This window comes from Desmodus rotundus, chromosome 7 (genome assembly GCF_022682495.2).
Source record: "Desmodus rotundus isolate HL8 chromosome 7, HLdesRot8A.1, whole genome shotgun sequence".
Lineage (NCBI taxonomy): Eukaryota > Metazoa > Chordata > Mammalia > Chiroptera > Phyllostomidae > Desmodus > Desmodus rotundus.
In genome coordinates, this window is record NC_071393.1 from 92,911,128 (window position 1) to 92,937,616 (window position 26,489).

The window sequence follows — 26,489 nt, forward strand, 5'->3', positions numbered from 1 at the left end:
ATCTAAATCATGGTTGCGCCCCCACCACTTAGCCTGTGCCTAGCAAACAGAAGTTCATTAAATCTTTGCTTTTGAATAAGGAGGTATGAGAAAGAAAGGGTTATCCATAATACTTCTGACACCAAATGCATGGGGTTTTCCACACCAAGCAATTCTCCAACTCTTGTAGACACCAGCTGTGGATGTGCTACAATGTAACTCAATTCTGACACGAACTGTCCAAAGTTAGTGCAGACCTCACAGATTAGGGCCTCTATTCCACAAGACTGCCTCCACTGAGGACACCGATTGCAAGTCCAAGGTTGTCACTTGTGCTTCTGACTAACTGGCTTTACATTGTGGGTTCCCATGATCCCTCCTTAGGTCTGATGATTTGCTAGAACAGCTCACATTTACTTGTATTTACCAGTTTACTATACAGGATATTACAAGGGATACAGATGAACAGCCAGATAAAGAGGTACATAAGTCAAGGTTTGGGGAAGGGGCCAGAGCTTCCGCGCCCTCTCCAGGCTCAGCACCTTTCACGTATTGGGAGCTCTCTGAACCTGTAGTTTAAGGTTTTCATGGAGGTTCCATTATGTAGGCCTGATTGATTAAATCATTGGCCACTGGTGATTAAACTAAACTCCCAGCTCCTCTTCCATCCCTGAAGGTCAGGGAGTGGGGCCAGAAGTACCAACCCACTAATCATATGGTTGGTTCCTGGGGCAAGCAGCCCCCCCATACTCCAGCATCACCTCTTTAGCATAAACTTAGGTGTGGCTTAGGGGCTTACTATGAATAATATTTAGGAACTCTGTGCCAGGAACTGGGGACCAAATATTTATTGCTTAGTATATCACAGTATCAAAGGAGATGATTGCCCGATTCACCCAGTGACTAGTGGCAGGGAGTGAGTTCCTGGCCATGTGTGTTCTCCACAGAAAGGATGTACCGTATTCAGGAAAGATTTTCACATGGTTATGTGTTGGATAGCTGGGAGGGAGAAAAACTTAAGATGCATGAGAGCTGCTGTTGGTTGTCTAGGCAGCTCGGGACACTAGTTTCAGCGGATGGACTGACTGGTTATGTTACCTGCCTCACCAGAGGAGTCTCTGCTCCTTCTGGAGAAGCCAGTTGACTCCGTCATCACCGACACAGAGCTGCTATAGAGGTCCCAGTCTGCCCTTGAACCCCTAGGCCCTATGTTTGTTGTCTTCATTGCAGGTAATTAAAAGTTAATATTTGAAATGAGTGAACTCAGGCAGAAATAATGACTTTGACTTAGAGTCCCGAGAGGCCATATCCAGCCAGGTGAATGGAGCTCATGTGCCCCCTGGGCTCGCCCCCACAGGTTCCTCCTCCTGCATGCACCAGGAGGACACTCTCTGCGTGGAAGTGCCGAGGTGAGGCAGGGCATCATTTGGCTGTGTCGGGGAGGTATCACTGTATACCTCCTTTTTGGGGCAGCTTTATGGAGGTACCACGGATATAAGATAAATGGCACATATTTAAAGTGTAAAATTTGAACAGTTTTGATATATGTGGAGAAACCATCACCACAATCAAGATAATGAACACATCCATCACTTCAACAATTTCTGGTACCCCTTTGCAGTCCCTTCACCCCCCACTCTCCCCCACCTCATCCCCAGGCACCACTGCTCTGCTTTCTGTCACTGTAGTATAGTTTGCGTATTTTAGAACTTTATACGGATGGAATTGTGTGTGTGTGCGCGTGCATGTGCGTGTGTTTATTCCTTCTCTCCAGTTCAGCCTTAGGAAAAGGGGAAGTTCAATGAATGTGCCCTTGGGAAATTGCTCTACCGAAATAGGAGGTGAGGGTAACATCCCAGGAGCCGAGCTGACTCCTTTGCTTACTTGCAGTTGTCCCTCCTTGGTCAGACTTTGCTGAACAGAGGCCAGGGTTCAGAGTTGCCAGTCCGATTGGAGGCAGGAGGTCGTTGTTGATTTTCCAGAAATCATTGGCACAGATGACTTTAGTGCCTTTAGCCCGAGGGGTTTTATGAAGTTACAGTGTGACTGAGATAAATATAGTAAATTCTTTTGTAAGAAGATGTGTCCATGTCACTGGAGCGGTGGAAGGTGGACCCCACATTGTCACCGAAGATCCTAGCACTGCAGGAGCTGTGTGACCTTGTCCTAGCCCAGAGCCGGAGCCCTTGGTTAGTTTCCTAGTTACGAGATAAGGGCAGTGCTCCTGCTTTCCCAGGATTGGGGGAGTGCAGGTGCATGGAAACAGTCAAGGGTATACAAGTAGGAGGCAATACTGACTCCCTGACTGACTTGCAGTCGTAAGGATACACTGACCTGGTCGCAGTAAGTCTTTATGGTGAATAATTCCATACCACCATGGGCCCTTCTCCCTGTGCAGTCATTCTGTAATGGAAGGGCACGGGTGAGGCACAGGGTTCCTCCTCTGTGGCGGTGTCACACCTTCCCTCCATTCCCTGGCCATGCATCCCTGTGAGGCCATTTCCAGTGCGACATGAACGATAAGGCCCAAATGGCGCCCACTGCACAGGTGACACCTCCGCTTCCCCACAGGTGGCCCCAGAGGTCCAGTTTCAAGACTTCTTTCCACACCTCAAAGGAAGGAAGGAAGGAAGGGAGGAAGACAGGAAGACAGGAAGGAAGGAAGGAAGATGGATGGCTTATTCTAATAGGGGCACAGCTACCAATTCAAGAGACTGAGGTTTCAGGTGCTCACCCCTTTGGAGCTGGCAGGCTCCAGAAGAGTGAAGACACCTGGTCAAGTGTAGGAAGTTTAGGACTCTGAGGAGATGGGGGTTGGGTGGGGTGGCAGCTAGCACTTGGCCAGGGACCTACCTTAGGTAACCCCGCCCCTGCCTCCCTGACTAGCCCCTGCAGTTAACCATTTGCCCTTGTGTCCACAGCCTGTCCTGACAAGGCTCTGGGATGCCTCAGGCTGGAGTCACTTGCCTGATTTTTTAAAATATTATTTTTAGAGAGAGGGGAAGGGAGGGAGAAAGAGAGGGAGAGAAACATCAGTGCCTATGCACCCCCAGCCAGGCATGTGCCCTCACTGGGAATTGAACCGGCAATCCTTAGGTTCGCAGGCTGGCCCTCAATCCACTGAGCCACACCAGCCAGCCTTGCCTGATTTTCCATCAGCCCTCTTTTCTACTGCCCTCCATATCTTCCTTTCTCAATATCCATATCCTCTACCTCCCATTCCCCATCCCTCACCCCGCACCCTCCCCAGAGCTTTCTGCCAGGGTTTATTTTTGTGTGAAAGCCCTCTATGTTTCACCAGCTCATAGGCTATGTCAAAGGAAAACATTACTTCTCCATACATGCACAGTGGCTGTGCTGGCCCTGGCACATGTGGCTACTGAACACTTGGAGTGTGGTTAGTGAAACTGAGCAACTCAATTTATTTCATTGTAGTAAGTTTAAATTTAAAAGTTGATTGATTCAATTACTTGGAAAAAGTGTCTTGGGAGCAAGTATATGAATCTGCTTTTTCAAGTGTAAATTGTATGAAGTCCAGATATTGACCAAATACTTTCAATGAAAATATAGCATCTGAATTGAGATGGGCTAGAAGTATAAAATACACACTAGATTTCAGACTTAGTATGAAAAAAATGAAAATATTTCATATTAAAATACTGACTACACATTGAGATTACAGTATTTTGGATCTATTGAGTTATATAAAATATATTAAAATTAATGTCACTGGTTCCTTTTTACTTTGTTGGGGCTGCTAGAACTTGGAAATTTCACGTGTCTTACATTATATTTTATAGTACTTCTGCTGGACTGTGAGGTCTAGATTGTCCACTTAGCTGTGGTCTCAGTGAGGGGGTAATGGCCAAACTGAAGGAGGACTTGAGACCCCTCTGCCCACCCTTGGCCCTGGCCGCCACACTTCCTGAGCATCCCCACAGGTAAAACTGGAGTTCAGGGAATTGTGGGGAAAGGCTGTGGAGAGAGAAGGGAGATGACATCTTTTGCACCTGCCTCAGTCATAGGGCAACTGACGTGGAAGCTGGAAGCTTCTCTAGGTAACTCAAACAAACGTTGATGGGCCTATTTGTAACCTTCAGAGGACTGCCTCCTTTAGCAAACCAGAACGTGAAATCTGGAATTAGACAAACAAGATCATATGGAAGGTGCTAGCATGTTTCACAAAAAGGATCCAAAAATAAGGTAACAGTCAGTCAGGCAACCAAGGGAAGCTACCCCCCTACTAGGTACAATACCCAGTAAAGAGACATAAGACTCGATTCCTGTACTCCTGCACTCTGGTAAAGAACATCTCCATCTTTTCCAAACATCTGTTGAAATCTGACTTTTTCCCCGGGTTCTTTCCCTAATCACCCTAGACTCCCCAGCTCCCCTAAGTGTGCATCTGTGCGACCCTGGGGCAGCACAGCCACAGGCCTCCGTGCTCAGTAAAGTGATTAAGTACCTCAGTGTTTTCCTTTGGAGCCAGGTTCTAAGACCTGGATGCAAATGACATGATTACTTACTCTGATTGGTTACTTATCACCATAGATAGGAAACTTCAAAGTGCTTTGCCAATAGTAGAGCTTTAACCTCACCTCCAAAAAACCCAGTCTCATGTGAACAACTTTTTATTTATAATTTCTCATATTTGCAGTGTACGTCTTCATTACAATCATTCGTACAATACACACAGAAGTGCTGAGTGGACCTTCATCACAGCAGCCTATGGTCCATCTGGGGCACAGGGACAGGGTTGCTGCAGAACCCTGTGCCCCCAAGGGTTGGCCAGGAGTCCTTCAGAGGGCTCACTGAAGGCAGGAAGAGTTTAAGGTCTGAGCTTGGAGTGGGATGAAAGTCAGTGCAGCAAAACACTAGAATGTCTGTTAAGAAAACAGGTATTGGTTTGCGTGATTTTTACCAGATAATACTAAAGAAACAAAGCAGGGACTTAAGACCCCCGGTAGTGAGAGGCAGATAGCCAGGGCCTTCTCGTGCCCCTCACCGCGGCACTGGTTCCCTTTTGTGGGGACTGGTGTCGGTGGAATGAGTGAAGCTTGAGGAAAGTTTCCCAGTTCCTAAGGTGGAGCCTCAGGAGTCCCTTCAGGGTTAGCAGGGAAGTCACCTATTGATTCTGGGAGCCTTGTGTTTGCTTCCTTGGCTTTGCTTTGTCTCAGCCACGAGGGGCACGAAACAGGGGCCTGGGCTGTGCTGAGGGGGGAGGAGGACAAGAGAAATTCCACTGTTGTCACTAGCCAACTCGTCTTTCTTTTTATGAAAGCCATTGTGCCAGGTACAGTGATCTCTCTGTTCTCTCACAAAATTTGTCTGTAAAAGGTGTAGAGAGCTTTCTGAGCTAGTCCCTTGGCTCTGGAGCCATTTGTTTGGTTTCTGATTGGCAACTTTGGGCCAAGGCCAAGAAAGCATCCCCTAAATCACACTGCTCGGTCATGGGGGTTGTCCCTGCTGTTATTTGATCAGCATTGGGGGTGCTAAAGGCAGGAGCGGGACGCTGCCTCAGGCCCCAGCACTGTTAGAGGTCTCGTGAACACCCACATTTTCGCGTCTCCATGAGGTCATGTGTAACTCTGCCTGGCAAACAAGCTACAGAGACAGGTCTCGCGTAGCTACGAAAGGTTGTGACAGTAGAGAAAGACATCTCAGAGTTAAAGGGAGGGACAAAAGGAAACAATGACAAAGAAACCAGTGCTTCAAGTGGACATTCTGTGCTGTCAATCAATATGAGACTGGGAACCAGAAGTTCTCGGGGAGCTGGGAGGTGCTGACTGCGGGAGGTGGGTGGTGGGGGCTCCTCCTCTGTCATGGGACTGACAGGTTTCTGCGGGGCTCTTGCATCAGTGGGAAGGAGTTTGGGCTTCTCAGAAACTGCCTTTGGGACTTCAGGAGGAGACCACACGGAATCTATGTAACATTCCCTTAGTTTGGTCCCTGAATACCATGCTGCCAGCCCCAGCACAGATGACTTCCTGCTGTTATGCCTTGAAAATATATTTTAAGCAAGCCATGGTTCAACATCCTCAAGGTCAGAGAAGTAGGTAAGTACCAGTTCCTGGTTGACAGTAGGGCCCCCACAAAGGTGGCAGAAGTGAAATTTGGTCACAAGAGACAGAGCTGTTCAATCATTTTGCATCTGCCTATTTTCTCCAGATTCTCAGTACTCATATCTGCTCTAGGAGAGAGAAAGCAACAGCACATTTTCAAGGAGTAGCCTAATTATTTATAAAATCTGTAGGGTATAAAATATAACTGCCCTACCAGTAGGAGGTTGGGCTTGGGCCTAATACTTGTCCTTGTCACACTCACGGCTCCTGAGAGTTTCCAGATCTTACGTGTCCTCCCATTCTCTCTCTAAGGTCTGTCTGATTTAAAGGACACAGCTGTGAAAATGCTTCTACTGTCTTTTAAAGAATGTCTCTTGTTTTCTTTTTGTCTCAGACACCTTGATCTCTCCTATTATCAATGCTTCCCACCCCCCACTCCCCCCACAATGCCCCAGGTTGACAGGTCAGACTAAAGGTTTTGTCATGGCAGAGGGAAATGAGAGCGAGACAGCAACACCTTCCCTGAGAAAACACAGTTGAGTATCAAAAGCAGAACCTAAGCAGAGGGCGTACTTTCTGGTTTGAAGGATGGGACGAGGAGCAGAATTTCCAGGACATTTGAAACCACACTTGAGTGAGCCTCTGAATAAAAGTGTTTTTCAATCAATAACAGCCCCGCCAGGTGACATGGTTTGTCTCCCCAGAATCCAGACCTCTTACTGGTCTCACACAGATGAAGCAGACAGCTCAGAGTCCCGGCCCCCTTGGTGCGCTCTTCCCATCCATCATCTCACTGAGAGCAGCCGTAGCATCCGGATGGTGGGGCGCCCAGCTAGAGGCCCCTCAGGTGTCTGGCCTGTCTGCGGGGTGAGCTCCATAGAACCCTCAGGTATTTCAAGTGTCCAGGGAGACCCAGTGCGTGCCACCCAAAGCAAAGTCCTTCCTCGGATGGGCCTGGAGGCCGGGGCCTCAGGCGTGGGCCTCCGTCTCCTTCTTGATGGCTGGTTTGTAAATGACTCCCCTGCTGCTGTCAGCCGTTTTGCTACTGGAACAAGAAGAACACAAGAGTCTTATTAGTCAAAGGGGAGAGAAGTAGAGTGCAGCCTGGCTCGGCTGTGGAATGAGGCAAGTTCTTAGGGTCAGATTCCTTTCTTTGGGACCTTTCCCCAGTTCTGTTGGTTTTAGGAGGGAATGCTGCAGATAAAGATGAACCAGAATGGAACCTGTTCATTTTCCAACTGTTCTTCTTTAACACCTGATAATACTAGGCCTGCACTTTGAAGAAGGTCTCATTTCTGCCCCTGCCTCAAACCTTTGAGTCCATAGCAGGGTTCCTGGCATCGTTTCTTTTTTTATGCCAGGAAAAATAAGTTAGGTTTTAAAAAAAATGAACATGACAAAAACACGAGCAAAGGGCATTAATAATTAATGTGAGTGATAAATCAAGTTTCCCTTCACCTTCACTTTTGGATTCACAAAAGACAAGTACCGTATGGTTTCATTTACAGTGGGATCTAATGAACAAAATAAACAAAATAGAAATAGACCCACAGATACAGAGAACAGACTGACAGCTGTTGAGGGGTGTCATGGCTTGGGGGGCTGGGTGAAATAGGTGAAGGGATTAAGACAAACCTCATAGACACAGACATCAGTGGAGCGACTATCAGAGGGAAGGAGAGTCGGGGGAGGTAGAAGAGGGTAAAGAGGATAAATAGTGATGGAAGCAGACTAGACTTTATAGGGGGGTGATCGCAGTGTGATATACCAATGATGCATTATAGAATTGTACACTTGAAACCTATTTAATGAACCCATGTCACCCCAATAAATGTACAGCTCTGAGAAGGAAGACAGCCTTGCTGCTTTTATTTAGGCAAATGGGACCTCCCTGCCAAAGCAAGAGGCTTGTCCAGGGCTTTAGCAGTGGCAGCAAGGCTGGCAGACTCACCTCGGCTCTAGGCACAGTGACCCTTGAATGACCAGCATCTCATGCAAAGGAACAAAAGTGTTGGTACAGGTGACAGGGACTCTTCGTCATGCAGGCTGCCTTCCCAGACAGATTTTCCCTCCTGGGCACATAAGCCACCCACTCCCATTCCAAAGCAAAACCAGCTCACCTCCTCTTCTTTTTGAAAAGCCAAATGGATACTGCCAGGACGATGCAGATGCCAAGAGCACCAGCCAGGGCCACCAAAAGGATGATACCTGGGTAAAGGCAAATGACAGCAGCATGATCACCCACCAAAAGATGTAATTTCTCCACATACGGTCTCAGGTTCTGGTCTTTGGTTTATTAGGACTGGCTGGAGTACTTAGAAGGGGCCGTTTGCAAAATGTGGTCATTCTCCAGCAGGGCTTCTCAAATTTGCACCAGGACCATCTGAAGAGCTTGTTTAAAATGTAGGCTTCTTTTGAGTCCAACCCTCATAGACTGAGTCAATCTGGGGTGGAGCTCAGGCATCTACATTTTAATCAAACACTTCTGGCTGATGCTGATGTGTGTGGCCCATGCACCATACTTTGAGAAATCTGGGTTACAGACTAAGAACTTACTCCATTGCTGCTTGCTGGGCTTAAGGCCCATTAGGTTACCTCTTTATCAGGGTTACCCTCCAAGTTCCATTGCACAGTCCTAGCAGTCCAAAACAACCAGGGTCCCATGCCCAAAGTCAAGTAGCCAGTCACCCGACCTCCACATTGGGCTCAGGCATGTTTTTAGGCAATGGCTTTCCACCATGGCCAACAGAAGATCTTAGATAGGCTCTTTGTACGCATGCTATATGGAGTGATTAGGTCTTTCATTAGGGGAGCATTTGATTGGCAGTTCATCTTTGAATCAGAGAGTGATTTGACAGTAAGGCTCACAGTGAGAAGGCGCCAGGAGCCAGAGCAATAGCACAGAGAAGCACAGAGGATGGGCTGCAAGTATCACAGGCTTGATCACACAGGGAATCACAGCGATCACCAGCTGCACATGCACGGCCAGACAGCCACATACCCAGACTCAGTCCTGCGTAGGTAGGGTCTCGCACTTCAAAAGGAGAAGAAAAGATTGGAAATTAACCAAGCCAAACCGTGGTAGGTTTGACCAACATGTCGAAGCTCCACATTTTGTTTGGAGGTATTGGGGTTATGCAGATGGGGTAGAGGGAACTGCCCACCCTGGGGATTCACACAGTGGTCCTTCTTTCCGATGTTTGTTAATCACAGCAGTCTCTTGGCTTGGCCAAAACTCCAGCTTTTAATACAAAGTGGCCAAAGTGGAAAGTGAGAAAGGATACTTGGGCAGTCTACTCAGGCAGGCTGTTATCTGCCTCTCTGGTACCTACCCCTCTTCCTCAGTGAGGAACCTGCCATGTTCTGGGGCTGGTGGAGCTTAGTTGGAACCTGTCACCAGATTTCTGCCCTGTCCCATTCAGTCTTGTGTTGGCTTGGTTCTATTTTCTCTCTGGCCCCACTGGGTAAACTGAAGAAATTCCTGCTCCGTGCCAGCCTCCCTTCTGTGCTGTGTGGAACCAGGACTGTGGTTTCTCTCAGCAAGTTATTGTTGCAGATAAATGGGGTGGTCAGGAGTCCTCAGTGGGACTGAGACAGTGTCCAGCTATCTAAGGAGAAATCCCATAGTCAGGGACACCCCTGCGAGGGTCATGGGTGACTCCATCTTCTTCAGTAAGACCGAGAAACCCAGTCATGAAGCCCCCCTGGGCTACCCAGCCTGCTTCTTCCAGAATCTTAGAAATACTCCCTAGTCTCCCAGTCAGGGCCTCCTTCTAAAGAAAGTCCCTGTTTACACATACACTCTAGTGGTTTTCTGACTTTAGTAGAAACTTCTAGTTAACGCATGTATGCGTGTGTGTGGCAGGGTGCTTGTTCTAGGCCAGAGCTGTGCAGAAGGTGGCCACCCAGCCCGACACTAAGCAGACAGAGCCTGTGTCCTTAGAGCCCACTGTGGCAGCCGACACCCTGAGTGAGCCCTGACCAAGTATGAGATGCCAGCAGGGGGCCAGGAACTTACCCTTTGGCCACTGGACAACCTAGGGAATGGGCCTGAGACTGCAGGGTAAGGTTTTGCTCAACCCTTCCATCATGGGGCCAGAGTCTGGCTGATTCCCTGGGAGCCATCAGCCCCATGTCCTTTCCCTACTGCTGTCTTCCACAATCTCATATTGAGTCTGCAGCCTCTCTGGTTGGCTTCCCCAGGTGGTCCTGGGCTGTTGTAAGGGTAAACAGAGCTGGTATGGAGGGGAGCTGTCCACAAAGGACAGGGTGACCTATTCTCTTTGCTCTTGTCAGCCACCACCAGTAGCCCACGGCCTCCCAAGTGGCAGAGAGTGGCTCCCCTGGCCTGACTCCCTGTCCCAGGCCTCCTCTTGTAACCTGAACACGGGGATCAGTCCTGTGGCCTGGGGAGACACTCGGGACACGAGTTTCCCCTGGGAAGAGTGTCAAGTGTTTGCACAGCATATGCTCTGTTCCCTGCATGGCTGTGGCCTCTGCACGCCGTAGTTTTTTTTTTTCTCTTTAAGGTACGTAGAGGCAACCAGAACCTCTGGAATCTTAAAAAAACAACAACCCAGAAAACCCCCAACTAGTCATGGTTTCCTTTCTGAGCCTTTTGATGAAATACACATTTGTTCTTCCTAAAACTCCAGATGCTTGTGGTACCAAACTAGTTCTCACCACAGAAGACTGTTGCTAGTAAGCCTGACCACTTGGCTAAGCCAACCAAACTGGACAATTTCTGAAGTCCTTACTTTCACAGTTGGCTCAGACATCCTCAGAGCCACGAGGCCCCAGACTGCTGAGCAGCTGGCTCCAGGGCTGGAGGAGCTGCTCCATGCCCGGTCTGAGGGAGCTGGGCAAAGTCTGCAGAAGCAGGGCCTACAGAGATGGGACTTTCCTCAAGAGCCCAGCTTGGGGTCTTGTCTAGAGGGAAAATCTGGCTTCCTGGTTCACTGAGCAGTGCCCTTGGCTATATTAGGCCTTATAAATAACAGCCTAATTTTACCCAGGGCTTTAGCCCGGGTTCCTTGCTCCAGGGCCTAAGTGGCCTCTCCTTGGAAACAGTGAAGGGAGATGGAGCAACCATGAAGACAAAGAAAGCCCTAGAGACTGGGACAGATGCTTTTAGCTAAGACTTTGCTACAGCAAAAACAAAGCAGCCTGACTGAGCTAGCAAAGAGCATAACCCACTACAGAAGAAGAATTCTCCCTTGCGGGAAGCCCAGGGCAGGAAGATGTTGGGTGCCAACCCCTGCCAGTTGAGATGGCACCATCCATCAAGGAAGCAGGGCTGCTTTGCAGAGCTGGACAAAGCTCACAGGGCTGGGGTCCCATGGGAGGCAGCTACCAAAGCATCTACTAACTAAAGTAGAACAGCCAGGGAGACTTAAGGGGGTAGAAGGAGAGCTGGTAGGGGCAACTGGAGAACTAAGGCCCAGAGAGACAAACCAAGGCCTATGTCACAGTAGATCCTCTGGGATACTATCAAGAACTGGCATCAAAGATGGCACAGGAGAGACAGAGCTAGAGACCTTCATCTGCAGATTAAACAAAGAAATGGTTTGTTTCTGAACAGCGAATAAGACAAGCAGTTCCCAGTAAAGATCAATGGGACAGACGGGAGAAACAGAGGCAGGCTGGTTGACAGAGATGGCCCCCGAGAGCCACTGGATGAGGAAGTAGCAAAGGGACTCCTGAGCTGGCTGGTAAAAGGGTGCCCACTGTACAGACATGGGGGAGAACCCACTCACCATAGGAGCTCTCATATGAGTCAGGGTGAGCAGAGATACAGCAATACGAGACACAGAAGGAAACCACATAGATACAGAGGGACTTGGCTGTCACATGCCTCACCCAGGAAGGTGCAGACCCCTGAAGGAGATCGGCAAGCTGCTTGCCACAGGGGCATTGCTACCTGGTCTGGCTGGCTCAGGAGCTGCGTCTTCCACTGGCGTCTTGCTGGACCGAAGGATGTGGCTTAACTGCTTTTGAGGTCTTCTGAAGCCTCAAGTGCAAACAGAAAGGTCCAGCCGGAGGAACAAGCGCCTCATTGACACAGCTTGAGGTTCCTGGAACAAGTCTAGCATTTTCTAGGTCTATTTGCAATTCTGTTTGTTCAAACAGAATTTTGAATAAAGAGGAATACAATCCTTTTCAAAGTATTATTTTAAAGTATGGACTGTTTTGGCAGGTGACATGTTACATAGTGAAAACAGAAAGAGGCAGGGAGAGTTTTGGTAATCCAGTTTCGAATGGTAAAACTCTTACTATTATGCTTCATACAATTCATAGACTCAAGGTACCCACATGCTAGCTCCCCCCTTTGGATGAAGGAAGATGCCTCTGATTACTGCAGAACATTCCTGTATTTGGAGGACATATTTAACTGGGGACCTTTACTTATTAACACTATAAAGAAATAACTGAAGAAAGAAGTAATTTCTACAAATCTGCCAAAAAAAGTTACCACCGGATTACATGAGGGAACCAGTTTTCTGCAGCCATGATGGGGACTGGGGGCTTTGCCTTCCAGGTTGCAGGCCTGCAGCCCAGAAGAGAGAGCCACATTGCCCCAAGGGGCACCCTAGGGGTGGGTGACATGGCCAGCTCCCGTTGGCGGCCAGGCTGCCGGTGCTGAAGGAATGATGGGTGGTGGGACTGGGGCCTTTTATCCCCATCAGGCCAGAGCACGGAAAGCCTGATAGTGCCTCTAGGCAACTCCCTGTCAGGCTTTCAAAACTTGGCAGCTAAGTTCTGATCTTTAATTTTTCTTAAATGAATTGATGCTGTTGGCAAATTGATAACAAAACAAGATAAGACAAACTAATATTTCACAATCGGCCAGGCTCATGTTCAAATAATTCTGCAGGGAAGACACTGGTGAGGGGAGAGGCAGGGAGACAGATTGGTTACTTTCTTTCAGACTTGTCATGAGCACCAGGCACAATGCCAGGCACAATCGTCCCTTCCTTAAGGGGCTTGTAGTGTGTGGATACTACAGACATTTTTTCCTTTTTCTGTATAGTAGTAACTCAGTGGCCGGTGGTGCGCTAAGAATCACAGAGATGAACACGTTATTCTGGCTGCACTGAAGAAGGAGGCCATAAGTCACCTTCAGGGGAATGGAGAAGACTTCTGGGAGGGCATGATTAGAGTTGGGTTTTGAAAGAATCTCCCAGGTGGAAGAGGTCGGGACATCCCAAAGGGGATAGCGTGGGCAGAGTCAACGGTGTGCACCCGTGACAGTAGCTGCCGTGCTGAGGGAGGCCCTACACCGTGGGTGCGGGTGTACACGCACACGCAGTTCCGGCTGTCTGCCTGATGCCTTTGCCCATTGTCTTTTCTGCACACGGTCTGCCCTCTGCCAGAGGTATGTTGTTAGGAGCAAGACAACATCCATGGTGGGGCTTCCTGTTCCCCACAGTGCCTAACTTGGGGTGCGCTCAGAAAACACGCAGTGCGTTAAACTGCTTTAGATGAAGGGCTGGGACTTGCCTGCTTAGCACGTTTGATGATTACTCCTGACTATTCATTCAGCCCCCTGTATCCAGGGGGAGTTGGATACTTTGGAAGAATTGATACTTTCCCATCTCATAGACTTTATTTACAAATAGGAACTTTTAGAAACACAAGGTCAATAACCACAAAGCATACATTCTAGTCAAAAAAATTAGATAATTAGCCATCTTAGCTTTGTAAGATTTTTTTCTCTCTCTGTCTCCTCTTTAAAGGCTTTATGAAACTACCCAGTTCACTTAGGGTCAAGCAGATTCTAATCGTGCTACTCCATAGACTCGCAGTGGGTGAGAGCCCCACCCCTGCACCCCGCCCCGCCCTTGGCTAAGTGTGCCGCAGCTGGCTCCAGCTCTCTGGCGGGCGGCATGCAGCTGCTCAGAGCAGGCCCACCAAAGGCATGATTATAGAAACTTTTTGGCTTCCTCTGGCCCCTGACAGGTTGAAAGTAGGGCTACACAACATTCGTGTTTAGCCCTGATGGGCCCTTGAGGGACTGCCCATCACCATCTGGACCCAGGTTGGTATCTGTGGCTAAGAGGTCATTTTAAAGGAACCAAGAACCAGGCCCCTGGACTGTAAATCTGCCTCTGCAGTCCTTCACCTTCCTCACGTTGGGCGCCTGACTTCCTGCGAGACCCAGAGTGGTCCCAGGATGTGTTCCCTCCCTCCAGGGTCCCACCTTAAGGACATGAGTCTTATTTCCCCTCTTCAGCTCAAGTTTCCGTCTGTGCCACTTAGAAGGGGCACCTTTTAAGAGCTGAAAAAAGTGCCTGGTACGACTTTCACCTCTCCATAAAGAGTGGGCATTTTCACCAAAGGCAACAAAAAACATTTATGAGAGAAAAACCTGTACAAAAGGGAAGGAGAAGATCGATGAAGGGATTCTGAAGAAAGTTGCTACCTGGGAGACATCTGGACCCCTGATAAAGAGCTGTGTAATCTTAAGGGTGGATAATTCTCTGTCATCCACTACTCCTGGCCTTGGACATACTGAAGTATATATAAAAAAAAACATGTTCTAAAAAAATACGGGGATCAGAGTTTCTCTTGGGTTTGATTGTTCTATATTAGTAACCCCAACCTTACTGTCTTGGGGTAACCATCACCAGATTGAAAATGTCATACTGTAATAGAATGAAGACCAGGGCACATGATCTAGAACTCTAGAATCCTGTGATCTGAGTGGGAGACATCAGTCCGGGCCTAGGCAAATCGTGTACAGACCCCGGGGCAGTAGTTCTCGGTCAGGGGCAGTTTTGGCCCTCCTTCCCCAGAGAGATTAGGCCGTGTCTGGAGACATTTTTGGCTACGATAAAGGGTGGGGATTCGACAGGCATCCTTGGCATTCAGGTAGAAGCCAAGGGTGCTGCCAATGCTCCAGTGCCCAGGAGAGTCCCCCACAACCAGAATTACCCAGCCCCCACTGCCAGTAGTGCATGGGCAGAAGAACCCTGCCCTGGGACGAAGCCACGGCTAGACTGTACCCATCTTGAGCACAGAAACCGGGGCCTGTACTCCTCTCTAAGCACAGCTCAGGAAAAAGCAGGGTCAAGTTAAACAATTCAGTCCCAGTTCCAACCCAGTTAAGTCTCAGATCCTCCTCTTAAAGTCCATGAACTTTCTCTCCCCGAGGGTTTCCTTAACATTACTTTCCTCCTGGTGAAATTTGCCAACTCCAAAGTTCCTAACAACTTCCAGAGAAAACCCTGAGTAAACCACACCTGATGACAGGCACGCCTCAGTGGCAGACTGGACAAGTAGTCGAGTCCAAATCGCTCAAGGTTCACACTGGCAAACAGGCTCACTCATACGCCTTTCCCACAGCATCCGAGGCCCGCGTCAGGTTGCTGTGAGAGGCCCTTTTGATTACAGGTGCCCTGGGGCTCCCCTCTTCTGGGGCTGCCTCCTCGCTGCTCCTTGGTGACAGCCCCGTTTGCTCCCTGCGTCTTTTGGGAGTGAGAGGGAGGGCAGAATTCTGGCCAAGTTTCTATAATCAGCCTCCAAATGAACAGATTTGCCTTGGACTGCCATGGATTCTCACTCCCAGGAGAGAGCTGGGCCCAGCCTGGGCTCCTGAAAGCAGCAGCTCCGGGTGAGCTGTGCAGGAGGGGCAGTGGCAAAGCTGCATTTGGGCTTTGATCTGGACATGCCAAGCCTGGATGTGGGCTTCTGCCTGGACGCCCCTCCAGCTCCCCTGGCCAGGCTGGGAGGGTCTACCGAAGCACCCCGCTACGCTTCTGACTGCACTGCCCAGTCTGCAAGCGCCAGCTTAGACCGCTGCCGGTCTAAGAAGATGGCTAATTACTCCCAATGCCACAGCTGACAGTTACAAGTGGAGGGTTACTTTGGGATGTCAGACTCAAGTTCCTGCGTGGTTTCTTCTGATCCTCTGTATCTGCCCTCAAACACTGTCCCTGCAATGTAAAGTCAGGATGGGCAGTCGTTAGACACTTGGAATCATAACATATTAGCACTGGAAGGTCGTTAGCTCACCCAGTCCAACCTGTTATCCTATGGCCGAGGACAGCAAGGCCCAAGAAAGGACCTCATTGGTCCACATCATACAGCCATGAGGAAACGAAGTGAGGCCTTGAACCTACTTCTGACTAAGGGGAGTCCTTGTCACTCTGTGCCCCATGGTTTGTGACTTGTGACTTGTATACACTAGCCCAGAGAACAGAACTGATCATTATCTTTGAATCACAAGCAAAACTCTACCTATGTGGGCAAAGTTCCTTATCTCCAGGCAGAGTTTTTTATTTTATTTATGAGTTGAAGTATTTCCACTTAACCTTTGACTACTACATACTCCATTTACAGGAATAGGAAAAGAGAAAGTTATATCCAGAATAGATCACAAAGGGGTAATTCTGTACGTTCGAAGCATTTCCTGGGAAAGAAGATTTCACAGTCGTCATTACATATCCAGTGCATTCTCCATCTTTAGGAAGGTCCTTTGCTCACAGGCTGAGTTATCAGACCAGAAAATTGAGGGGAATTACCTTAACTAGTAGTATCTGGAGGAGAGAACATGAGAAACTCTTGGGCAGTGCTTGGTTAAGTAACTGGCAAAGGACATAATTCTGACCAGATGTTGGGGTTGATTCAGAAGGGCCTGTTTCTAAAGCTTTCTGACAAGGGCTCTGAAATACAATCTTTGTATGTTCCACTAAGCTTAGTAGGTGATATTTATAATCTCACACAGTAAGAAAGGAATAAAAAGGTGCACCAGGTGAGACAAGGAGAGCTGATTTTCTGGCACATGGGTGATGGGGGGCATCTTTAAATGTGAAGACCTGATCTAGTTCGGTCACAAATGACATGTAAGAGGATAAAGTGGTACTTCCACAGGCCTACCTGCTCCTGACCACTCGAGAGTCCCATGTTGGGAGCTGCTCAAGCATCTACAGTGAGAAAGTAAATGTGGAGGCGTGAAGAAGGGTGTGGGCCTCAAGAGTGTTCTTTTACCCCCCTTTCCCGGACCCCTAGATTCGAGCAGTATTGATGTAGGTACTGAGCAAAGAAAGGTGTTAAATGTCCTTCTGGGGAGTTAAGGCTGCCGATTTAAAAGAAAGAACTGCACTTTCCTAGCATCGGAAATAAGGAAAACTGTTCAGTTCCATTTCATGTACAGACCCTGTGTGCCTGCGTTCGAGCAAGCTTCAGGGAGATGAGACAGAGAGACAGTGAGTGCAGATGCTGTCTTGCTGGATGGCCCTTCTACATTAGACCATGAGCTTCTTGTGACCGTGGATGTGACTTCTTGCAAAGGAGCATCCCTGGGCACTGATGGGGCTGGCAATGCTGTGAATCACCTGGCAAGGCTGGAGCTAGGCTGTGATGCTAAGCCCAGAATAAGAAGTTGGAAGTGTGATCTCATGAAAAGGGTGCTATCGTATGTCTTAGGAGAAGGGGTGGGTCTCCAGAGCAGAGAGGTCCCCCAGAGCATTCTCTCTCCCCCAGCGGGGGAGATTCCTAGGTTTAATGAGGGCTCTGGTCCACGTGCCTGGAGGCCCTGGCTTGTGCTTCCTACAAAGGCTCAGGGAAGTCGAGAGTGGGTGAAGGGCAACCTCAGTAAATCCACACACAATAGCTGCTTGTGTATCTTGGTTGTTTTGATGGTCAGAGTTGTTCTTAATCCACCTAAAGGCATCTGGGACAAAGCCTGTGGGCAAAACACCCCACTCCATTCTCAATGGGTGCCTTGGCACCACCCTCCCCCCTCACCCCGCCCTACACACCTTGAGTTGCCTCATCTTGTTGGAAGGAGATGTACACCAACCTCTCATCAAATTTCTGGACCCGCCGGAAGTTATTGACCATTTCTATGGGGGACGGGTCGTTCTCACGTGTGCAGTACAGAGCTGTCTCCAAAGCCAGCAGCTGCAGGGAGAAGAGCAGAAGCACACCCTGCAGTCAGAGGGACAGCCCCCTTGCCTGACCTCCAGGAGGAGGAGACTACCAGCTCCCACCTTCAGAGCCTTGTGGGTCACACAGCAGCAGGAAAGCCAGAGAACTGCTCCCCTTCCCTGCGGGCATCTGGGTGACTGGCCATGGGGTGAGCTGGCCTGCCTTCCCACCTCCCAGGCTTGGGGGAAGGTCAATGCTGTTAGCTTCAGGCTGTGCCTGAAATCTGCATGCAGGTAGGGGAATCTGGGGTGCAGGAGGCACCCCTCAGTCTCTCCCTGAGACCGCACTACTCTCCTGAGCCTGATTTGGAACCCAACTCTAAATCAGAGGGGCCTGGGGGGGGGCCCCATCAAAAGGAACAAAAAGAGGGAGGCAGGATCTCACAGGTCATCTGACTGCCAGTTCCATGGAATTGTCATATACCCACGTAGATTGTACAATCTGTTTCCAAGGCTGTTTCTGGGTTAGGGTATTACTGCTTCCCCGCACATTTCTCCTCTTGATTCATCACATCGTTATTCTATCCGCCTACTTGCTGCCTGTTCTCTGGGTTACTCAGATCAATATCTCATAGTGAGACAGGAGCCACAGTGAGGGGTGACGGGTGGGGCAGGCCATGAGCCAGTGTGCAGCACTGCCCCTGCCCTGGCCCCTGACAGCCTTTTTTCCTCTTGATGAGTTGAGGCTGTGGAGTAGAGGGACGGGCAGCAGCCTGGTCTAGCTCTGTCACTAACCAGCGGTGATCCCGCAGTATTGTCAACTCTCTAACCCTCACTTCCATCACCTGTAAAATGAGCCGGTTAGAGATGATTACTGAGGCTTCTGTTGCCCAGTTGTGCACTAGTCTGTGAGCTTCTCATGGGCAGAGAACCTCACTCGTGGATGCCTAGCTCCCGCGTGTGTTAAGTGATTTAACCTGATCCTTCCTTCATTCCACCCCTGCGAAGGAAGCGTGCTCTCCCACCTGAGAGGTGAACATCAGGGACAGACTAGGAAATGCAACTTAACAACTCTTTTTTAAAGAGACGGATTGATTTTCCTACTTGACTTACTAGCCCCATCTAATTGCTGCAGTGCTTCCCACGCACCTGTGACGTTTGGCGAGCCTTTGAATAGCCGCCAGTGAAACTCTGAGTGAGGACAGCGAGTCATTGATTATGATTTGGGTGATACCACATGGTCTCTGACTTGAGGGGCACAACACTTGCCTGCTCCTGGGAGATCTGCACGGGGTTCCTGAAAACCGTCCAGAGCACAGTGGGGTGGCAAGGAGGTGTGGTCAGGGACCCTTGGTAGCGATAATACTCTTCAGACCTCTCAGGAAGCAGCTCTTCAATGCTGAAACCCGGAATGTGCACTTCTTGTCCTGGAGAGACATGTTGGGGGACGGTGTCGTCCTCGCTCGCCATGGCAGAGGAGCAGCTGAGTGTATGACTGAGCCTAGAAATGTGAACTAGCCCCTTCCTGGGCCCTCTGACCCAAGGCTTTGGTCACAGGCAGCACCTGCCCTCAGCTTTCGTTTCCCTTCAGGTCACACGGGAGCCACTACATCCCTCTCCAACAGAGGGCGATTAGCATCCCAGGACCACTCACCTTTGTACTTCACATCTTGAAGGTGACTGAAGATCTTGTCATAGGATGGATTGAAGGAGCCCATCTGCAACAGAGACAGGGCAGGCTGAACTGGGGCAGAATTCTGTAGGCTGAGCCCGAACTGACAACTGCCCATTGAAGGGCCTGGCTGGGGGCACATGGGCGCCACTGCCAGGCCGTGATGGGTCACTAGGCTGGCATGGGGTGGCTCAATGGTCCTGCCCTCCTGTAGCTCAGGACATAATGTTTCCAGCTCAAGGCACTGGGCTGCAGTGTCCCAGGGCAAGAGATACAGCCTGTGCTCCTGATTATCTGGCTGTGAGCTGGAAGGCATGTTCTCTAACCAGAACTTAAGGGAGTGTGAGTTCATGCAAGGCAAGTAAGAAACATGTGGTCTCATTAGGGAAACACAGCACAAGTGAATCAGGAGATAGTCTCATTTTCTGGGATTAGGAAAGAACTCATCCCAGGGTTCATACAAAGGATGGAACTTAGATGCCAGGAGTTGTGTCAGGGGTTCAGGCATCAGATGGTGTAGAAGTGAATGATTCCCATCCTCCCGCCCCCCCACACACTCACATGTGCCATCCAACTGGGCAATTCCATGCCTTATGCAGTTGGGCTGGGGACTAGGGCTCATTTTTCCAATGTCACAAAAGAGATGCCCATTTCTGCTGCCCAGCCACAGACAGTGCTGCCTCCAGGCCAAGAGAGAAGCAACTCTGGGGGGGAACGCCCATGCTCTGGAGGCAAGACACAGCCTAAATGCGATTGAGCCATACACATCCAACAGACAGGTGTGCGTGGAACCAAACGCTGAGTCTGGTATCGACCCAGCTTCAAATTTCATGTCAAATCCCTTTTAACATCTCTTACCTCTATGAGGATAGCTAGGACAGCGAGGCCTTGTGGCTTGTTACTGGCGGTGCTGGCATTGGGGTACAGGTCCGAGTTGTAATGGACAATATGCAGCTGCAGTGGACAAGAAGCCGCTCATAAGGGGGTGCACAACTCACAGGAACCTTTAACTTTTGCAGGAGGCTAGTGGGGAGGACAGACCTCCCCCCAGGTAGATTACACCTCTCAGGCCCTCCCCTCATGGCCTCCCCAGTTTCCGTGTTCCCTCATTCCTCCCTGCAGGCTCTGCCAGGGCAGACTGTGCATCTTACTGACCCACTGTATCCCAGAGTCTGACATGGTGCTTGGAAAGTACCGTGCGCACAACAGGTAATGAGTGAATGAATGAGTGAATGAATGAGTGATTGAGTGAATGAATGAGTGAATGAATGAGTGAGTGAATGAATGAGTGAATGAGTTTTTATACTAGCCATGAAAAACCCTGAAACACTTCTTTGGAGCACTTCTCCCTTCTGATTCTCTTTACTTGTTTTGGAGCCCAGGCCAAAATGGTCTCATGTGCCTGGCCGCTCCACACGTGACCTGGAAGCACAGACGCCTGGGGCAGTAAACCTCTAACTGTAACTTACTCATCATTGTGTCCAGAGAGGACACGTGCTTATCCCTCTGGCAGAGAAAATCACCACACAGTCTTATCAAGGTTTTATCAGGCGTATTTTAACTGGCAATAAAACAAAAATCTTGCTCCATGAATGTGGACTCTAACCTTCACAAAAACAAATTCTAAATTCATTTTTTAAAGCAGAAATTGTCGTTATCAAAGTGAGGAGGAGAGAAGTTTTTGGGAAATCCTAGGTTTAAAAAGTCTAGGTGAGGTCACATGCTCTCTTTCTCCACCATGTGACGAGCCAGCGAGCCAGCGAGCCAGCGAGAAGACCGCTGTCAACAAGCCAGGGAGAGAGTGCTCGCTCGCCATAAACCCGCCCTATGAGGCCTTGATCTGGGACGTCCAGCTTCCAGAACTACACTGGCTACTACAAGTAAATCTGCTCTTGATCATTTGTGTGCAAGCCTTGGTGTGGCACATGCTTTCATTTCTCCTGGGTAAGCAGCTAGGAGTGGAATGGCAGGCGCAGGCTGGCCGGGAGACTAATGTAGGACACTGCAGAAGACGATGTTGGCATTCCAAGAGGTACAAGCTCCTTTGTATGAACAAGCTAAATTACTCCACTCCCATAAAATATGATGAATACATTCGAAGACCTCCTCTAATCCCTACAGAAGATTTTACTGTCCATTTTAATACTTGAGATGTTTTTCCTAATTCCCCCATAACTGGGCCCAGTGATGAGGTAACACTTAGCGCAGCTGAAGAAAGCTCAGGAACCAGGACCACGGCTTCCAAGAAGAAAACTTCCACACGGGTTTTGGCACATCCTCTTGAAAGCAACGATGGTACAACAAATTAACATTTCCTCCTGGGTATAGGACACTAAAGATAACTTCAGGAATAGGATCCAGGGGGCCAATTCTACCGGTGTTGTGTCACTGGGGACAATTCTGTTGGGGACTGACGACATGGAGATGGACATAGTGTTGCTGCCACGACAAGAGCCAAGAGCGTCACCTTACAATTAGACATGCGGAAAGAGAAGTGCACGGAAAGCCCAGGGGTTCTCTTCACCAGGCTTAAATTACTTATCTGCCTTCCTCACATGCATGAAAATGCATGGTCTCGTATTTGGTCTCAAGTGAAAAAAAAGTCTAGGTAAGCATCAAGACGTTGTAATGGCAAATTCTGACAACGTTTAACCTGAGTTTTCATCATAAAGGCGGCATCACTTGTTCCCCAAATACTACGTTAGTCAGTAGACCTATTGATACGACACATGCACTTTTGTTGACCCTTTGCCTCTTGGGGCTATGACACATTGAGATTTTATCTCTCTTTTGTTCCTCTTCATCCATGTCTTTTTCCATCTTATATAGTTATACTTAGAATTCAAGAATATTTTACTGAATACAGCTTGATGTCCCCCGCTTTTCAAGTGGCCCTTTCTAATTTTTAAAAGTTATATCAAATTATTGCTTCTTTTAAGTGGTCCTCTGTTAAGGATTTCTTAGGGGCTCCTATTTCACCGTTTTCCCCCCGAAGCACGTGGCCTCGCGAGTGGCCGCACACCATCGTTGCCTGGCGTCGCTTTGACAGACAGAGCAGAATTCTGTATGGCCGGAACCCCAGAGGCCCTAGGGCCATATTTCTTTTTTACACCTGACTTTGAGCTTGTGATCTGTCTTAGCACTTTTCTCACTGTGCTCAGATTAAATCGAGGGGGTGGGGGTGGGTGAAGGCTAACAAAACAGAAGGGAACTCCCTGCTGACAGGACTACGAGATCGCTTATATAGACTCAACCCTGAAGAATCTCTACATCCTCAGGGACCCTGCATAGAGAACCCACCACTTTAGGGTTAACCGGATGTATTCCCTCTGTTATTGACATTATGGTCCATCTTCACCAGACTCCTGGTCTAGTGATGAGGCTTAATAGCAGGAGATACAATAATTAGAAATGTATTGCAATGTCCAAACCCTCCCAGCCTACACTGTAACTCCTTCTTTATCCCCCACGGGGAAGTAGGCGCCTCCACTTTGCAGTTAGCCTGGAAGGGCTACAGCCCTGGCGGATCGGAGAGGGGCCTGGTCTGAAATACGTGCACCCCCGGCAGTGCCATCCTGCTGCTCCAGAATTACGGTCTTTCCATATCGGTAACTCACCCTGTAATTAGCCTGAGACATTAAGCAGTTCAGCAATTAAGAACAGAGGAAAGTGATCATGTCAGTATTTACTGTGGGTTCCACTGGCTGATCAGTAGTATTTATCTCCTTGTATCGCACTGTAAACATTCAGAACACACCTCCAAATTCAAGGCCGTGGGGGCTCTGAATGTGGCTAAGTACAGTAGAAGAGTATCCCTGGACCTGGGTCCCGACATTCAAAGCACAGCCCATGTCCAGGGAAAGGAAAGATGTGATGGGAAAGACCTGTGCGAACAGCATGGCGTGTGAAGAAACAGAAGTTTGGGGGAACAATTAGCCCAGTGTGATTCAGCAGTGAGATGCATCAGCTAGAGAAGCTGGTAGGTAGGATCTTAATCTGTGCCAACAGAAGGGTGGTGTCTAGAAAAGGGCATATGTGTCCCACAGTGCCTCCCTGGGAGCACTGCCTTCTGAGCGGCATCACTCAGTAAAAGAGAAAGAGACAAACTCAGCCTGTTTAGGAGAGAAAGGGGGCCAGGACACCACAGGGGAGCTGCAGGGAGGCCGGAGTAGCTACACCTCCCTCTGCTGCTGACAGGGCCAGTGCGGAGAACATGAAGGCCGTGCCCCCCCACTCCCACCCGCGTGCTTAGATCTCACCTGCACACCAGCTAAATGGAAGAATGCCAGGTCACCCACCACCAGGCAGCTTCTGCCAGCCAGGCACCCTACTCACCTCGGCGGCGAAGTGCTTCCCACCAACAGTGTGCTCGGAGCCGTGGGGGTCATTCTGGTTCCCCCAGTGCAGGTGCAGCTGTGTGGCGCTGTAGCGGGATGGGAGGCCCTGGATATGCATGCTCGGGGGCAGCCTCAGCTTCACTGTGGGAAGTGGAGAGGCAAGCTCAGAGTCAGGCAGACAATACATGCCCGGGCCCAGACTGGGGCAGGTGGCTACAGCAAGATGGAGACCGGAGAGAGGCAGCCTGAGGGTCAGAAACCTGGCCCCTTGGAAGATGGCGGCAACATAGGTGGGAGCGGAGTCCACTTCCCCTCAACGCCAGGGAAATACCTAGCTGATCTGAGGAGCAGAGCGAACAGCCAACAGTATTCCAGCATATACGAAGATCAGAGACCAAAGATAGAGGACACTGAAAGATCTGACGGTAAGAAGAGTGCTCAAGGACAATAAGGTCCACGGGACCCAGGACCGCGCGGTACAAGGGCGGCAGAAGCGCCAGCCCTGGCGCAGGGGCTGCTGCAGGAGTCTTGGGAGAGGGCCAGGCTGCGCTGTGAGCAGCCAGGTGCTTGATTAGACCAGGGGGGCTTGAAAAGGAGGAATTTCTCAAAAAGAAAAAGAAAATAGAGACACTCAGGGGCTAATTAGAGAACTCTCGGTAGTAGCCGAGGCCCCTGGCGCCCCTCCCCCTCCACCCCTGGACTGCTACGCTCACCTGAGGTCCGGTCGCGCGCGCGAGCAGATTAGCGAACGGGACCCACACTTGAAACCCCGGAGGGGCGCCCACACCTGAAACCTCCGAGATAATTTGGACCAGAGTCTAGCTGCTCTACCCACAGGCCCAAAACCTCGGAACCGAGTGCCGCGTGATTCAGTCCCAGGGCGGCCCCGCCCGCCCGAGAGACTCAAGCCCAGGGCAGCTGGATCGGGCCCCCAAGCACAGAGCCTGTGGCTCAGCGGGCTGCACGCGCTCACCAAGCACAGGGCCGGTTGGGTGCCTGTTTTCTAAATACAAAGCTGCTGGCGAGTGTCCTAACCCCAAGGCGGCTGAATCCGCCACCTGCGCGCCAGCGTTCCAAGCCCTGGCGGCTCTATTGGTCCGCCGGCTGCGCGCTCAGGGCACAAAATAACGTCACAGACCCAAAGCGGCTGGATTCCCCTGCTGCGCGCGCACGCGTCACAAGCCAAAGCAGCTGGATTGGCTGATCAACGGACTGATTGACTGCCAGGGACCACACTTACAAAACAGCGAAGAGTGTGACCCAGGAAGAGAGAAAAGTGAAACCAATCCTTCCAAACACCCCCTCCCGTTGCACAGACAGGACACCAGCAGAAATAACCTGACCGGTTTAAAGCCAACAGAAGGGTGTTTTTTTTTTGTTTTTTTTTTGTTTTTTTTTTGTTTTTTTATCCTTTTTCTTTTTTTTTTTCCTTTCCCCCTGAATTCCTTCTTCCTCTCTCTTTTTTTCTTTTTTTTCATTCCTTCTTCCTCCCATCCTTTACCATTTTTATGTCTTCTTCCTGCCTTCTTTTATCTATTTCTATGTTTTAATTTTTGCTAAAATTCCTTCTTATCTTGCCTCCGATCTTTCTTTATTCCTTCTTCCCTCCTTCCTTCCTTTCCTCCTTTCCTATTTCCTTTTTCCCTCCTTCCCATCTTTCTTTTGGTTTGTTTTGTGTGTGTGTGTGTGTGTTTTGTTTTTTTTTTTCTTTTCTTTCGCCCCCCCTTTCTCTTTTTCCCACAGGTGAGACAACAAAACCTGGAGTGCTGAAAAGACTAGAGTTAGACCGTGTTAAACACATAAACGTCAGCTCAAGACCAGTGAGCACAGGAGAGTAAGGAGACAGCACCACCGAATCCCATTGGCATTCTACCATAGAAGTTCATATCATAAATCCAGGGAGTCAGAACAAAGCAATTTAAGACGCAGAGGCCAACAAGAAGAACCTCACAAACAATGGGAAGACAAAGAAACAATTCCCAAATGAAAGGAAAGGAGGAAGTCTCAGAAAGAATACTAACCGAAAAAGAGGCAAGTCAACTATCAGATACTGAGTTCAAAGCAATGGTCATCAGGAAACTCACTGAGCTCTCTGAGCTCAAAGAGAACTACCAGAAACTACAAGGAAACGACAATGAACTCACTGCAAACTATATCAACATGAAAAAGGAAATAGAAAATATCAACAAGAGCCAAGCGGAAATGAAGAATACAATTTCTGAATTGAAGAACACAGTAGAAGGAATTAAAAGCAGACTTGATGAAGCAGAGGATCGGATCAGCGAGCTGGAGGATAAAGTAGAAAAAAACACCCAGAAGGAGCAAGAAAAGGAAAAGAGGCTCAGAAAGAATGAAGAGGCAATAAGGGAAATGCAGGACAACATGAAACGTAACAATATCCGTATAATAGGAATACCAGAAGGAGAAGAAGAAGAGCAAGGGATAGAAAACCTGTTTGAAAAAGTAATGATGGAAAATTTCCCTAATCTGAGGAGAGAAAAAGTCACCCAAATCCAGGAAACACAGAGAGTCCCAAGCAAGAGGAACCCAAAGAGACCCACTGCAAGAC

At 49.2% G+C, this 26,489-nt stretch overlaps 2 protein-coding genes across 4 annotated transcripts in view; one reads left to right on the forward strand and one right to left on the reverse strand.

The window, feature by feature from the left end:
* Positions 1 to 26,489, forward strand: part of APH1B (aph-1 homolog B, gamma-secretase subunit) — a 69,065-nt gene that overhangs the window by 27,192 nt on the left and 15,384 nt on the right. The gene's annotated exons all lie outside the window — the stretch shown is intronic.
* CA12 (carbonic anhydrase 12) overlaps positions 4,593 to 26,489 on the reverse strand; it is a 59,001-nt gene continuing 37,104 nt past the window's right edge. Inside the window, exons 4-11 of one of the 3 annotated variants that reach the window (XM_053927701.2) lie at positions 23,919 to 24,061; positions 20,442 to 20,537; positions 19,566 to 19,629; positions 19,181 to 19,338; positions 17,804 to 17,945; positions 9,043 to 9,075; positions 8,162 to 8,249; positions 4,593 to 7,083 (exon numbers count right to left, since the gene is read on the reverse strand). In XM_053927701.2, coding sequence (XP_053783676.1) covers positions 7,011 to 7,083; positions 8,162 to 8,249; positions 9,043 to 9,075; positions 17,804 to 17,945; positions 19,181 to 19,338; positions 19,566 to 19,629; positions 20,442 to 20,537; positions 23,919 to 24,061 — 797 coding nt within the window. In that variant the 3' untranslated portion in view covers positions 4,593 to 7,010. Of the gene's footprint in view, positions 7,087 to 8,161; positions 8,250 to 9,042; positions 9,076 to 13,221; positions 15,977 to 17,803; positions 17,946 to 19,180; positions 19,339 to 19,565; positions 19,630 to 20,441; positions 20,538 to 23,918; positions 24,062 to 26,489 lie in introns of those variants that run through there. The other 2 variants (XM_024567430.3, XM_053927702.2) reach the window with 2 other exon arrangements.